The following is a 12,376-nucleotide window of genomic DNA, read 5'->3' as shown; positions in this document are numbered from 1 at the left end:
CACCCGGCAATCTCCGCCCACGATCCACCCGGCAATCTCCGCCAACGATCCACCCGGCAATCTCCGCCCACGATCCACCTGGCAATCTCCGCCCACAATACACCTGGCTCCCTTATACAAGATGGTCAACAATTCAGTGCAACATCTTTGAATCCTGTTTTAGCTTTGGGAATGGAATAAAGATCCCTGTAATCCCTTCGGATACTTGTTGTCAACTTCAGTTCCATACCCACCACCCCTCTTCCTCCACCCCGACCACTTTAGTCCCCATCCTCCTCTCAACCCCCGAGGTAGTACACGACCGTATGATCAGGTGACATCTAGCTTGCTACCACCGAGCTCTATAATATGGAGGAATTAACGGCCGATAAAAGTGGGTTTGCTGATGAGGACATGTGGACGCCATATTGGGACCCCTTCCCAACCAAAAGTTCCATAATAAACATGGAAAAAAAATATATCAAAGATTAGGTTTTTAAATAAACCGAGTTCGTTTTTTTAACAAGGCCTTTTTTTTCATGTTGTGGTGAGTACCAAGATGGTGGCCAGTGACCATTTTTTTTTTGTTTGTTTTTTTTTCAGCAAACCGGTGATCCAGTTGTATTTATATCAGAGAATTTTGCAAATTCCTTCCCCATCTCCAAGTGCATGCTACAAGCTCCCTAAAACTGCACCAGAAATATCCCTATCCATTGGAACCGAAGTCTCCACAATTTTATACCACACTGTTAGAACAGCAGACTCTATTATTGAAGGTTAAAACCCCTAAACTCCATGAAATGTACTATGGAATTCATGAACTGTTCATTTTACCACGACGCTTTACCGTCACCATTTGTGCCAAGATCCAAGGGAGGTTTGTTGTAATGATTTCGTAACTCGACACGGATTTTCCATTAACTAATTTCCTTTGTGTATTTTTGCTCTTTTAATTACAGTACACTTCTCTTGTATGTATCTTACCGTTCAATCATCCAGTAACTGAAAACAAAAATTCAAAATGCAACGAATCCATTCAGCATCGTCGTGCAGTTGCATAAACAGGTCACAAAAGAATCTCATGGGAAGCAGATTAAATTCCAATGCTCAAGGTGACAACCATTGGTAAAATACTGTCACAGCTTGGACCACACACTGAATGGAGGTGCTTACCACCAGAGCATCACCTATTACTTCAAATCCATGGTGAATGTTCCATTTACAAACTTAACAAGCACGATAAACGTATTGGGGGGTAGCCCATCTGCTTCTGCAAGGATGCCACCACCTTCAACTTTTCCACTGTCCCACAACCTTAAGCCAACAATGATATGGCCTATCAAACCAGCAGAAACCAATAGTTTCACCAACCATATAACCTGGTGTTGGCTTTACGGATAAGGTGGCTGGCTGAAGATCTACGTGTCTTGAGCCAGTCGTTCCAGTGAAATAATATCATGTGGGTTGATTCAACCCGAGTTTCAGCTTTCTGGTAACGGGGGCACCGCATCAGTGGCACAATCGCACTCCCAGCAATGATGCAACCACATTCTGCACATGAAATGATAAAAACAACGGGCATGGTGAGCCCCAGGACAGTTTTCAATGCTGCTATAAAAGATCACTGACAAAGCACATGTCACATCTTTCATTCATTGACCTTTCTTTCATGTAGATTCACTGCAACAAACAAAACGCACAAATAAGTTCCACAAACAAGACACACAGGTCAGCATGGCTATGGTGATGCATATTTAAATTGATATACGGATACGAGACCCTCTGATCACCATGGCCACAATGGGCGATGCACATCCTGGCAAAGCTTCATAATAATGCTCTGTAAATACTAACAGACTCGATAAAATGAACATATCCCAATAAACCCCATCCTGGCATCAGGATAGAGACACAGGTCACACCGATCAATCGATATAATCAAAGTTATCCGATGGACAGAAAAAGGTCCGGATTTATGGTGGCGGAGGCCTCGGAGCACACATGGGTGGTGGTGGCCCTTTCTGTCAACAACGATGAAGTAATGCAATGGTTTTCAACCCTTTTCACTGTTGGCACCTTAAACTGTTTATTACCTCCTCTACTGAAGGTGAAGATCATCTTGCTTTCACCCCTTTCTAGTCCAGGCACCCTGTGGATATACCCGAAACAAATTACAATAGTTTTCGGACATTATTTTTCCAAGTCCTTATACATCTGCGAGATTCATATTGAAAATCTACCAAAATAAAAATAGTGGAACATATTTTTAGGGAGACAGTTTATCCGTACCCCCTTAAATTCCAGAAATTGTATCGGGTGAAAATACAAAATAACAGAAATACATCCAAATGCTTTCAAAATGAGTTATAAATGTTATGGATGAATCATAGTCGTATTAAATGTCACTATTAGTCCAGTTTATACAAACAACAAGAGTTCAGTAGAGTGCAAACTCTGTCCCGGCCAAAAACGCGGATCGATTTTTACCTCTATACCGATGTACTTGTATTGTTGTCATGTAAAGCACAAAATAGGCCAATGTACTCCTATTTATGTTATAACTAGTAGTAATGCCCGGCGTTGCTCGGGTTAGCAATAAAGCCCGGTGTTGCCCGGGCTTTCTTGCAAATTTCCTGAATAGCTGTTAGGGGTTAGGGGTTAGCGGTTAGGGTTAGCGTTAGGGTTAGCAGTTAGCAGTTAGGGTTAGCTGTTAGGGTTAGGGTTAGGGTTAGCTGTTAGGGTTAGTGTTAGGGTAGCTAACCCTAACCCAAACCATAACCCTAACAGCTTGGCGTAGCGGAGGTAAACAGCGCCCGGGGCAAAGTGGAAATTTGCGTCCCCCGTAGGCCTTAAACTTGAGTGGATTTGAATGGAAAATCCCATAAGGGATATCGATTTATCGATTTTTTCGAATATCGGAAGTGTTCTGGAAAAAAATTTATAGCCAATGACCTAAGTTGGACCAAAAGCCATAATCGTACTGAATTTGAATGGAATCCGTTGGAGTTTGTGAAAATGCATCAAAACGAATTTCGAGGGGCCTCTTAAGGAAGACAATAATATCATTAGTATATGTGCCAAATCTTGTTTCATTTCATGCAGTAACAAAAATCTGATGGTGGAACAAAGAAAGGGGTGTACCGAAATATTAATATAGATATGATCTTCATACAAATATCCATGACCATGATTCTTAAAAATGTGTAGCTCTGCAAGTTTTACACTGTGTGAGATCGGTTTAGTAATGATTTCTTTTGCAGAAAGTCTGAAGTGAAACATCAAAATGGATGACTGTGTAATTTGCCAAAAAACAGTGTCAGGTGGAGAGCGAACTGTTACATTAACACAAAAGGGATGTGATGGTATCCTGAAAGCCAGCGAAGCCCTCAGAGGCAAAGATATAACAGTCGCAGCTGGCCAGTCTGTCCATGTGAAGTGCAGAAGTGACTATACCAACCCGAGATCAATCCTCTATCACAACAAACGTAAACTTTCTGGTGAACAGGATCATCATCTTCAGCACACACTGAGATCGAAAGAAACTACATTCAGTTATGACGAGGATTGTGTATTGTGTGGTTGCCCAGATGTATACAAAGGCAAGAAATCAGAACATAAACTTATTACTGTTAGAACAATGGATTTCCAGAACAAAATACTGAAGGCATGTGATGAGTTCAAGGGAGAATGGGCTGACATTGCAAGAGGGAGGGTGCTTTTTGTTCAAGACCTGCCTGCTGCAGATGCAGTATATCACAACATTTGTAGTGTTAACTTTAGAACAGGGAAACAAGTGCCAATCGTTTTTCAGCAAGCCATAGAGCAGAGAGCTGCAAAATGCAAGAAAATCAGTGGAAGTGGTCGACCCAAGGACTCGAAAAAAATCCGAAGCTTTTCAAGCAGTAGTAGAGTATCTTGAAAACAATGATGACGAGCAGGTGACCATCAACGATTTGATAAGCAAGATGAAAGAATATCTCCAAGATACTGACATAGAGCTGTACAGCTTTCCACATATGAAATCTGAACTAAAAAACATTTCAGTGACAGAATAACCATCACAGAGATCAATGGCAAACAAAATGTAGTAACATTTCACACCACCGCTTCCAACATCCGACATAATTTTCATCAACAAACGATGCAAGACAAAAAGGATGAGAAGACCCACATAATTGAAGCAACAGCAGCTAAGTTCATAAAACAGGACATAAAAGACCTTGATCAGACCAGGAACACCTATCCCACTGCCGCCGAAATATCAACAGAAACAGCACTGGAGTTCGTGGCACCATCCTTGCAGCAGTTGTTAAACACAATATTCTGTGGAAAATATCGAAGCACCAAAATTTCTTCAACAGGACAAGCGATCATGCAGGCAACGTGGCCTCGTATCCTTCTGGCACCATTACAAATTGGTTTGGGTGTTCAAATGCACCACCAGTTCCAATCAAAATTTTTGGTGGATTCTTTATATCACCATGGGTTTTCCTGCTCTTACAGTGAAGTGAAGAAGTACGAAAGAAGTTCTTCAATTGCACATGGCACAGAGATTCAAAACTTCAGTGCAAACAATTTTATACAATATTCTGCTGACAATGTTGACCACAATGTGAGAAGTATTGACGGCAAGGGTACGTTCCACGGTGTGGGAATTATTGCTATGGTGACACCCGGGGCAAAATCATCAAGAACCATTCCAAGAGTGAAAGTCACATCTGGTGATATTGCTTCTGTTGGACGGATAAATGATGAGTACTTCTTCTCAGAAAGAGATAGCCTCCAGTCTCTCCTCTACCAGCCAATAACAAACCCAAATGTGAAAGAACCATGTGGAGATGTAGATCTACTTTGGAAGTCATCGCTGCTGCTGAAAGTCCCAAGACCCCAGATCAATGGGGCTGGAAAGTGAGTGAAGGGAAACTGGCCCCAATTTTGACCGACAATACACCAGCACCACAAAAGTTACTGAAAGTGATACGGTGTAATTGTGAAACAGGGTGTTACAGTTTGAGATGTATCTGCCAAAAAAAAAATGGATTGGATTGTTCCATGGCCTGCGGTGAATGTCGTGGGGTGTGTGCAAACATTTCACTGTCGGCTGACACAGACTCGGAGGAAGACCCAACAGAGCGTTAATTTGAGTTTTAGATGGCCGTGGCCTCCCGATGTTCCACAACAGATTTAGCTTCAATTGTGATTGTTTAACCCTGGTGTATACAGATGTACTTGATGTGTAACACTATGTTATATAATGTACTATTTAAAGTTATATAAATTTTATAAACGCGAGACTTCAATATGTGAAATGTTGTTACCGGTACGTACTGTGGCCAGCCGCCCGCGGAGCCCGGTCACCGCCAATTTTACGAATCTGGAATCATTCTGACCCATATCAACTATTTCTATAGGTTTAGATTATGTTTTTAACTTCCAGTGCAAATATCTGATGCTACTGTCATATATTAAACTATTGTTTATAAGACTGAAACACATTTTTGTTATTTTTCATTTTGGACATTCAAATTTTTGAATTTTACGGGTGGGGGTGAGTTTTCTCAAAAAAAAAAAAAATGTTCCACTGAATAGATTTTGGTAGATTTTTAATAGGATAGTCCCAGCTACATTAGGAATCATCAAAAACAGGTTTGAAAACTATTGTAATTTGTTTCAGGTTACCACCTTTTTCAGCACAGGGTGCCCGGACTATTCTGTCTGTTTGTGCACAGGATACCTCACAAAGTTGTGGATGTATCTGGATGAAGTTTGGTGGACACGTTGGGTGTGTGACAAGGAAGAATCGATTCGATTTTGGTGAAGATCCGGATCGGGATCCGACTACTAGAAATTTTAAAGTGCTTCTTCACCATTGAGAGATCGGGCCAAAAACGATATATAGCACGCATGATACATTTCAAAAATGTACAGTAATGGGCCCGATATGTTCCCGTGGATCAGGCATTACGTGGCGGAGGTATGCGCTCTACCGAGTGCCCTTGTAGTCTTATTCTGAGGCACCCTTGCAGTGTGACCACTCTTCATTTTCATAAATGCCAAGGTGAGCCAATGAAAAAAGCCAATAATTCACAAGGTTTCGGAAAAGCGATGACAATAGAAAACCTATCCGCCAAGAAAACCGAAAGAAAACCAAGACACCAAGGTGAACAACGAATAGCCAAGATCTTGTTAAAAAAGCCAAGGAGTGGTCACACTGCACCCTTGTTCAATTTTGAATTTGAATAATTGCCTTAAGAACATTGCAGGCTCTACGAGTTAAATTAATGGATAAAATACATAATTTCAGGAGTATTATTGGAGGCTTTAATTACCACCAATGGATTTCAGACACAACCCAAGAGTGGCAAAGCATGCAATTAGCCCTTCAAAAATATATTGTATCATTGTTACAACTTCCAACCTACATTTCATATAACTTGAGTAATGGAACATACAAGTAACGAAACGAGAAGAAGCATTGCTTTATCTGTTCCTGGTATTGGATTCCGCCAACACAGAAAGTAAAAACCCCTCGAACAAGTGATTGCGGACTAGATTAGCGAAGCAATTTCCAACTAGACTTGTCAAATACCCAATGAATGCCCTTTTTTTTAGCAAGTTGCTACACTGATTAATATCGTGTTAATAAGTGATAAATCACAACAACAATCAACAATCCTGGGTGAGCCTGTGGTTGGTGGAGGCCCCAGTACCTCAACCCATCACTACCGAGCCTTTTCTCCTCCTCATCCAGCCCTCTTTTCTAGCTCTTCTGCAATCCCCTACACTTTCAACAACTTGCCTTACCTCCCCCACATTCCTCCCTCATCCTACCCTCCCCCACCCCTCCCCTCCCCTGCACCCAAACCCTCCTCCCCTCCCTCTTCCTTAACAGTGTGGACCTCAAATATCTGGGGCCTTCGCTCAAACCTGACAGATCTTTCCATCCAGGTTGCCACTGATAAACTAGACCATAATCTGCTTAACAGAAGCTTTCCTCCTTCAAGACGTCTCCGACTCCCTCGTATCTCTTCCCGGTTACTCCCTCCTCCGGTATGACAGACCTGAGCCTCATCCTGGTGGCGGAGTTGCTCTCTTCATCAAAGACTCTATTCTTCACTCACCATGCAATATCCTCTCACCCCCACACCTCCAGGAATACCTCTGGCTATGGCTTCCCCTCCACTTCCACCTCATGTTTATATGTGTACTGTGTAATCCACCAAACAGTGATGACACCATTTATATCTCGCTCTCCGAAAACATGGACCAACTTCGAACCTCTCATCCGAACTCTCTCTTCCTCGTATGTGGTGAGTTAAATTGTCATCATGCCAGTTGGCTGGGTGTGGGCACCTCTCTCACCTGCTATGATACTTCAGCAAATTTCTTCCATGACTCGCTGGGACTGACACAATCTGTCAACTTCCCGACCTGGATCTCATCCAATGGTACTCATCTCTTCTGGATCTGATTTTAAACAATTTCCCTGGAAATATCTGCTGTTCTTCCTTTGCTCGAATCGGTTCATCTAACCACATGCTCAACAAAGCAGACATCTCTCTGGTGCCATCAAGTCTAGCATTTCACTCAGGCCGACTGGCAGGGACTTCAAGCAGCCACCAAACTTCTAGACTGGTCTCCCATCTCTACTTCCACCAACATCAACTTGTCCTGGGAATTCTTTCAAAGAAACTTGTTCCCTCTCTCATGCACAGATTTATCCCATCTTGTCTTCAGTTGTCCTACGTTTCCTCCCGCCCATGGTACACTGAAGCTTGTGGTGAGGCAGTTGTCCTGATACAACATGCCTTCGCCTCATGGAAGGCAAATCCAACTGAAGGCAATCTCAGTTCCTTCCACAAAGCTCGGAACAAGTGTTTGTCTACCCTCAGGAGAGCCAGGAATCAACATCTTTCTAAACTGAAGTCTGAACTCTCAAACCTGTCTCCCTCCTCCAAATCCTGGTGGCATCTAGTTAAGTCTGTTTCTGGTGTATGTTCCCCCTCCATCACCTCCTTACCTCAAATGGCTGCACAGCTGATACTGCACATGAAAATGCTGAATGCCTAAACTCCATGTTTGCATCTAAATGTTGTGTCCCAAACCCATCACCTCCTGTATCCACATTACCCAGTTGTACCCAACTGTCCCTGGACTCTGTGTCCTTTTCTCCTAACAGGGTGGAGAGCTTGCTGTCAAACCTCGACTCAGATTCTGCATCCGGTCCAGACTGCATCAGCCCACATGTCCTAAAAACCTGCTCTGCTCTTGTTCACCCTCTCTCTGTTCTATTCACCCTCTCATTTGCTCAAGGTCATCTGCCATCTGTTTCAAAATCAGCAAACATTACCGCCCTGCATAAAAATGGTGCAAAAACAGATCCCTGCAACGACAGACCAATCAGCCTTCTTCCAATCATCATCAAGGTTATGGAATCCATCATCGCGTCAGACATTAAATCCTTCCTCTTCTCTAATGGCTTGATTTCCGATAAATTTCCATTCGGATGAGGTCGCTCTACACTGGATATTCTGCTTCTCCTCTCCCAACAATGGATGGAGATCCTGAATGCCGGACATGAAATCAGAGCCATCTCCCTAGACATATCACATGCCTTCGATATGGTCTGGCACCCTGCACTGCTCACCAAACTCTCTTCCTATGGTATCCAAGGACATCTCCACTCATGGCTCGCAGACTTCCACTCCTGTCACAGCAAACGTGTGGCCCTAAAGAATTCTCTCATCCCCACTTCCTGTCCAGGCTGGAGTTCCTCAAAGAAGTGTTCTGGGCCATGTTCTTTTTCTGGTTTTCAATGATCTCTCTGACTGGAAAATCCTATTTATCTCTTTGCTGATGACTCCACCCTCTGCCGCACCATCTGTCATCCCTCAGATCGGCAAGCAGCAGCCTCTTCGCTCTCTGCAGATCTAGATAAAATCACAAGCTGGTCCAACATGTGGAACATGTCTTTCAACCCTGACAAATCTTACACTCTCACTATATCTCTCTGAAAGGACCATCTGAAAACTCCCGCCCCCTCCCCTCATCTACTTTCTCAACAATACTCTCAAACTCCTTTCACTCAAGCTTCTGGGTCTCACTATCTGCCATGGTCTTTCCTGGGAAAGCCACATTTCCAACTTGGCCTCCAAAGCCAGTGGCCGACTGGGCATCCTTAGTCATGCAAAGTCCTTCCTTGGCACATCTGAGCTCATGACCACAAACAAAGCTTTCGTGCACAGCCTGATGGAGTATTGCTCTCCCCTCTGGGCTGGTGCTCCTGCCTCTCACCTTTCTCAGCTTAACGCTGTGGAAACCAAGGCATTTAGGATCATTGGTATCTCCCACAATGTGGCTGAGTCTTTGGGTCTCTCACTCTCTCACCGCAGGCAGGTCGGTAGTCTGTCTGTCTTCTACAGTCTCCTCTCCGGCCTCGCCCCTCCTGCTCTCTCTGAGATTGATCCTCCTCCTCCTCCTCGCCCCCATATTTCTGCAAGGTGCTCAAGATCTGCCAGCAACCTCATCCTGGTAAAACTACCAAAATCAAGAATCACTGCTCGCCTTCACCCTCTCATTCCTCTTTTTTTCCTCGTCTTTGGAACAAACTCCCACACCCTCTTCAATCCCACTCTTCCCTCCAGGTCTTCAAAACAGCTGTTCACCACCATTTCTTGTCTTCCCCCATCCAAAACAACGATCTTTTCTACCCCCGCTAATCCAACCCAAACAAACCTCCTTCAAATTCCCTGCTTTCCTTCCTGAAAGTCCGTCGTGTCCATCTTGTTTACCCTGTGGTACCCCTTCCCATCCCTCTGCCTTCTACAGATCTCATGTCTCTGTGCCACACTGTTTTTTTCCTTTCCTCTCTCTCCTAAATGGAAACATGGTGTAGACATTTAGACATTTATGAGGATTTAGACATTTTAGATAAATGTAGACATTTAAATAAAATTTAAATGCAGACACGGTGAATATAATAACATGCATGATGGGAAGAGTTGTGACGTTGGACAAATTTATATTTATAGCCCTCAGATCAAAAGGACGTACGCGGCCATAAGTGTAACACAAGACAGAGGACAGAATAGCCAATTATATAACAGCGCGATGTCGCCGCACTGTAATAACCACTTCTGTCACCAAAAAAGAGGAAGAAATCACCTCGACAAGACGTTTTAAAAACACTTCTGGTGAAAAAACAATGAAGAACTAGAGGGGGAGCACTCGGTGGAGTGCAAAACCTCTGCCGCCAATACTGCACGGTCACTCAAGTGAACCTGATATCCTATTCATTCAATTTGACGTCAACAGTGCTCACAGAGTTATAGTTTGCAACTTTCCCTTTTACAGACTCAATTAATTCGTCATAACTAGATTCCTTGAGACAGAAATTGATTTTACGTGGGTTTATCCACCTGAAGTTCCAAAATCAGCCGCAATTATAATTTTGGCATGTTTTTTTTGTTGGAAATCACTTATAACATGTAGATATTCAAAAAAAAAAAAATCGAAATTTTGTTGAAAAAAAAGTTGCACATTTTTTTTTTCTAACAACTTTTTTTTGGGAGGGGGGGTTGGAAATCACTGAAAACATGTTGAAATGCAAAAAAAAAAAATTCAAATATTTTTTCAAAATGGCCACCATAGCGGCCATATTGGATTTTGGACCAAGTCCAAAATCTAATGGCATGATCCTTGGACCATACCTAATCCCCCCACCAAGTTTTGTCGAAATCCGTCGAGGAGTTTTTCCGTAATACTGTTCACAAACAAACAAACAAGCAGTCATAAACTGGTACTTACGAAATCGTCAACTTGACCTCTGACCTTGTCTAACAAAAGCTGTCTCGAGAGAAGGTAGCGACGCAAACCAGAAGTTTCTACGATGATTCTGTTCCAAACCATCAAAAAATCGAATGTTTGACCTCAATGTGACCTTGACCTTTGACCGATTTTGACCAAAATCTAATCAGCGCTAGCCATCACCCTCCTGAATCATGTGGTGTAATTTGACATTGGTAGCTTCTTCCGTTCTCGAGTTATCTGTACCAAACCATCAAAAATCGAATATTTGACCTCACTGTGACCTTGACCTTTGACCGATTTTGACCAAAATCTAATCAGCACTAGCCATCACCCTCCTGAATCACGTGGTGTAATTTGACATTGGTAGCTTCTTCCGTTCTCGAGTTATCGTGCCAACAAACAAACAAACAAGCAGTCATAGACTGGTACTGACGAAATCGTCAACTTGACCTCTGACCTTGTCTAATAAAAGCTGTCTCTCGAGAAGGTAGCGACACAAACCAGAAGTTTCTACGATGATTCTGTGCCAAACCATCAAAAATCGAATGTTTTGGATCTTTGACCGATTTTGACCAAAATTTAATCAGCGCTAGCCACCACCCTCCTGAATCACATGGTGTAATTTGACATTGGTTGCTTCTTCCGTTCTCGAGTTATCATTATTTGGATGTTTGACCTCACTGTGACCTTGACCTTTGACCGATTTTGACCAAAATCTAATCAGCACCAGCCATCACCCTCCTGAATCAGGTGGTGTAATTTGACATTGGGAGCTTCTTCCGTTCTCGAGTTATCTGTACCAAACCATCAAAAATCGAATATTTGACCTCACCGTGACCTTGACCTTTGACCAAAATCTAATCAGCGCTAGCCATCACCCTCCTGAATCACGTGGTGTAATTTGACATTGGTAGCTTCTTCTGTTCTCGAGTTATCGTGTCTATAAACAAACAAACAAACAGAAACGGAAGGCATCAATATACTTACGAAATCTTTAGATTTCGTAAGTAACGAACAAACAAGCAGTCATAGACTGGTACTTACGAAATCGTCAACTTGACCTCTGACCTTGTCTAATAAAAGCTGTCTCTGGAGAAGGTGGCGACGCAAACCAGAAGTTTCTACGTTGTTTCAGTACCAAACCATCAAAAATCGAATGTTTTGGATGTTTGACCTCAGTGACCTTGACCTTTGACCGATTTTGACCAAAATCTAATCAGCGCTAGCCATCACCCTCCTGAAACACCTGGTGTAATTTGACATTGGTAGCTTCTTCCGTTCTCGAGTTATCATTTTTTGGATGTTTGACCTCACTGTGACCTTGACCTTTGAACGATTTTGACCAAAATGTAATCAGCGCGAGCCATCACCCTCCTGAATCACGTGGTGTAATTTGACATTGGCAGCGACTTCTGTTCTCGAGTTATCTGTACCAAACCATCAAAAATCGAATATTTGACCTCACTGTGACCTTGACCTTTGACCGATTTTGACCAAAATCTGATCAGCACTAGCCATCACCCTCCTGAAACACCTGGTGTAATTTGACATTGGTAGCTTCTTCCGTTCTCGAGTTATCGTGCCTACA

The 12,376-nt window shown here is 42.9% G+C and overlaps 1 protein-coding gene across 4 annotated transcripts in view; it reads right to left on the bottom strand.

Annotated features, from left to right (window-relative positions):
* Nucleotides 1-994: 994 nt before the first annotated feature.
* Nucleotides 995-12,376, bottom strand: part of LOC147032620 (uncharacterized) — a 29,113-nt gene continuing 17,731 nt past the window's right edge. For all 4 annotated transcript variants that reach the window (XR_015055255.1, XR_015055256.1, XM_085870387.1 and 1 more), the window contains 2 exons: nt 2,073-2,128; nt 995-1,530 (listed from right to left, as the gene is read on the bottom strand). Coding sequence is in view for 2 of the 4 variants with exons in the window: in XM_085870387.1 (XP_085726513.1) it covers nt 1,343-1,530; nt 2,073-2,128 (244 nt within the window). In the remaining 2 variants the exon portion in view is untranslated. The remainder of the gene's footprint in view (nt 1,531-2,072; nt 2,129-12,376) is intronic.

Source organism: Eptatretus burgeri, chromosome 2, assembly GCF_056783735.1.
Source record: "Eptatretus burgeri isolate ZD-2024b chromosome 2, Ebu_testis_v1, whole genome shotgun sequence".
NCBI classification, from domain to species: domain Eukaryota; kingdom Metazoa; phylum Chordata; class Myxini; order Myxiniformes; family Myxinidae; genus Eptatretus; species Eptatretus burgeri.
The sequence above is the reverse complement of the archived record's forward strand: the minus strand, read 5'-3'. Positions and strand labels throughout refer to the sequence as shown.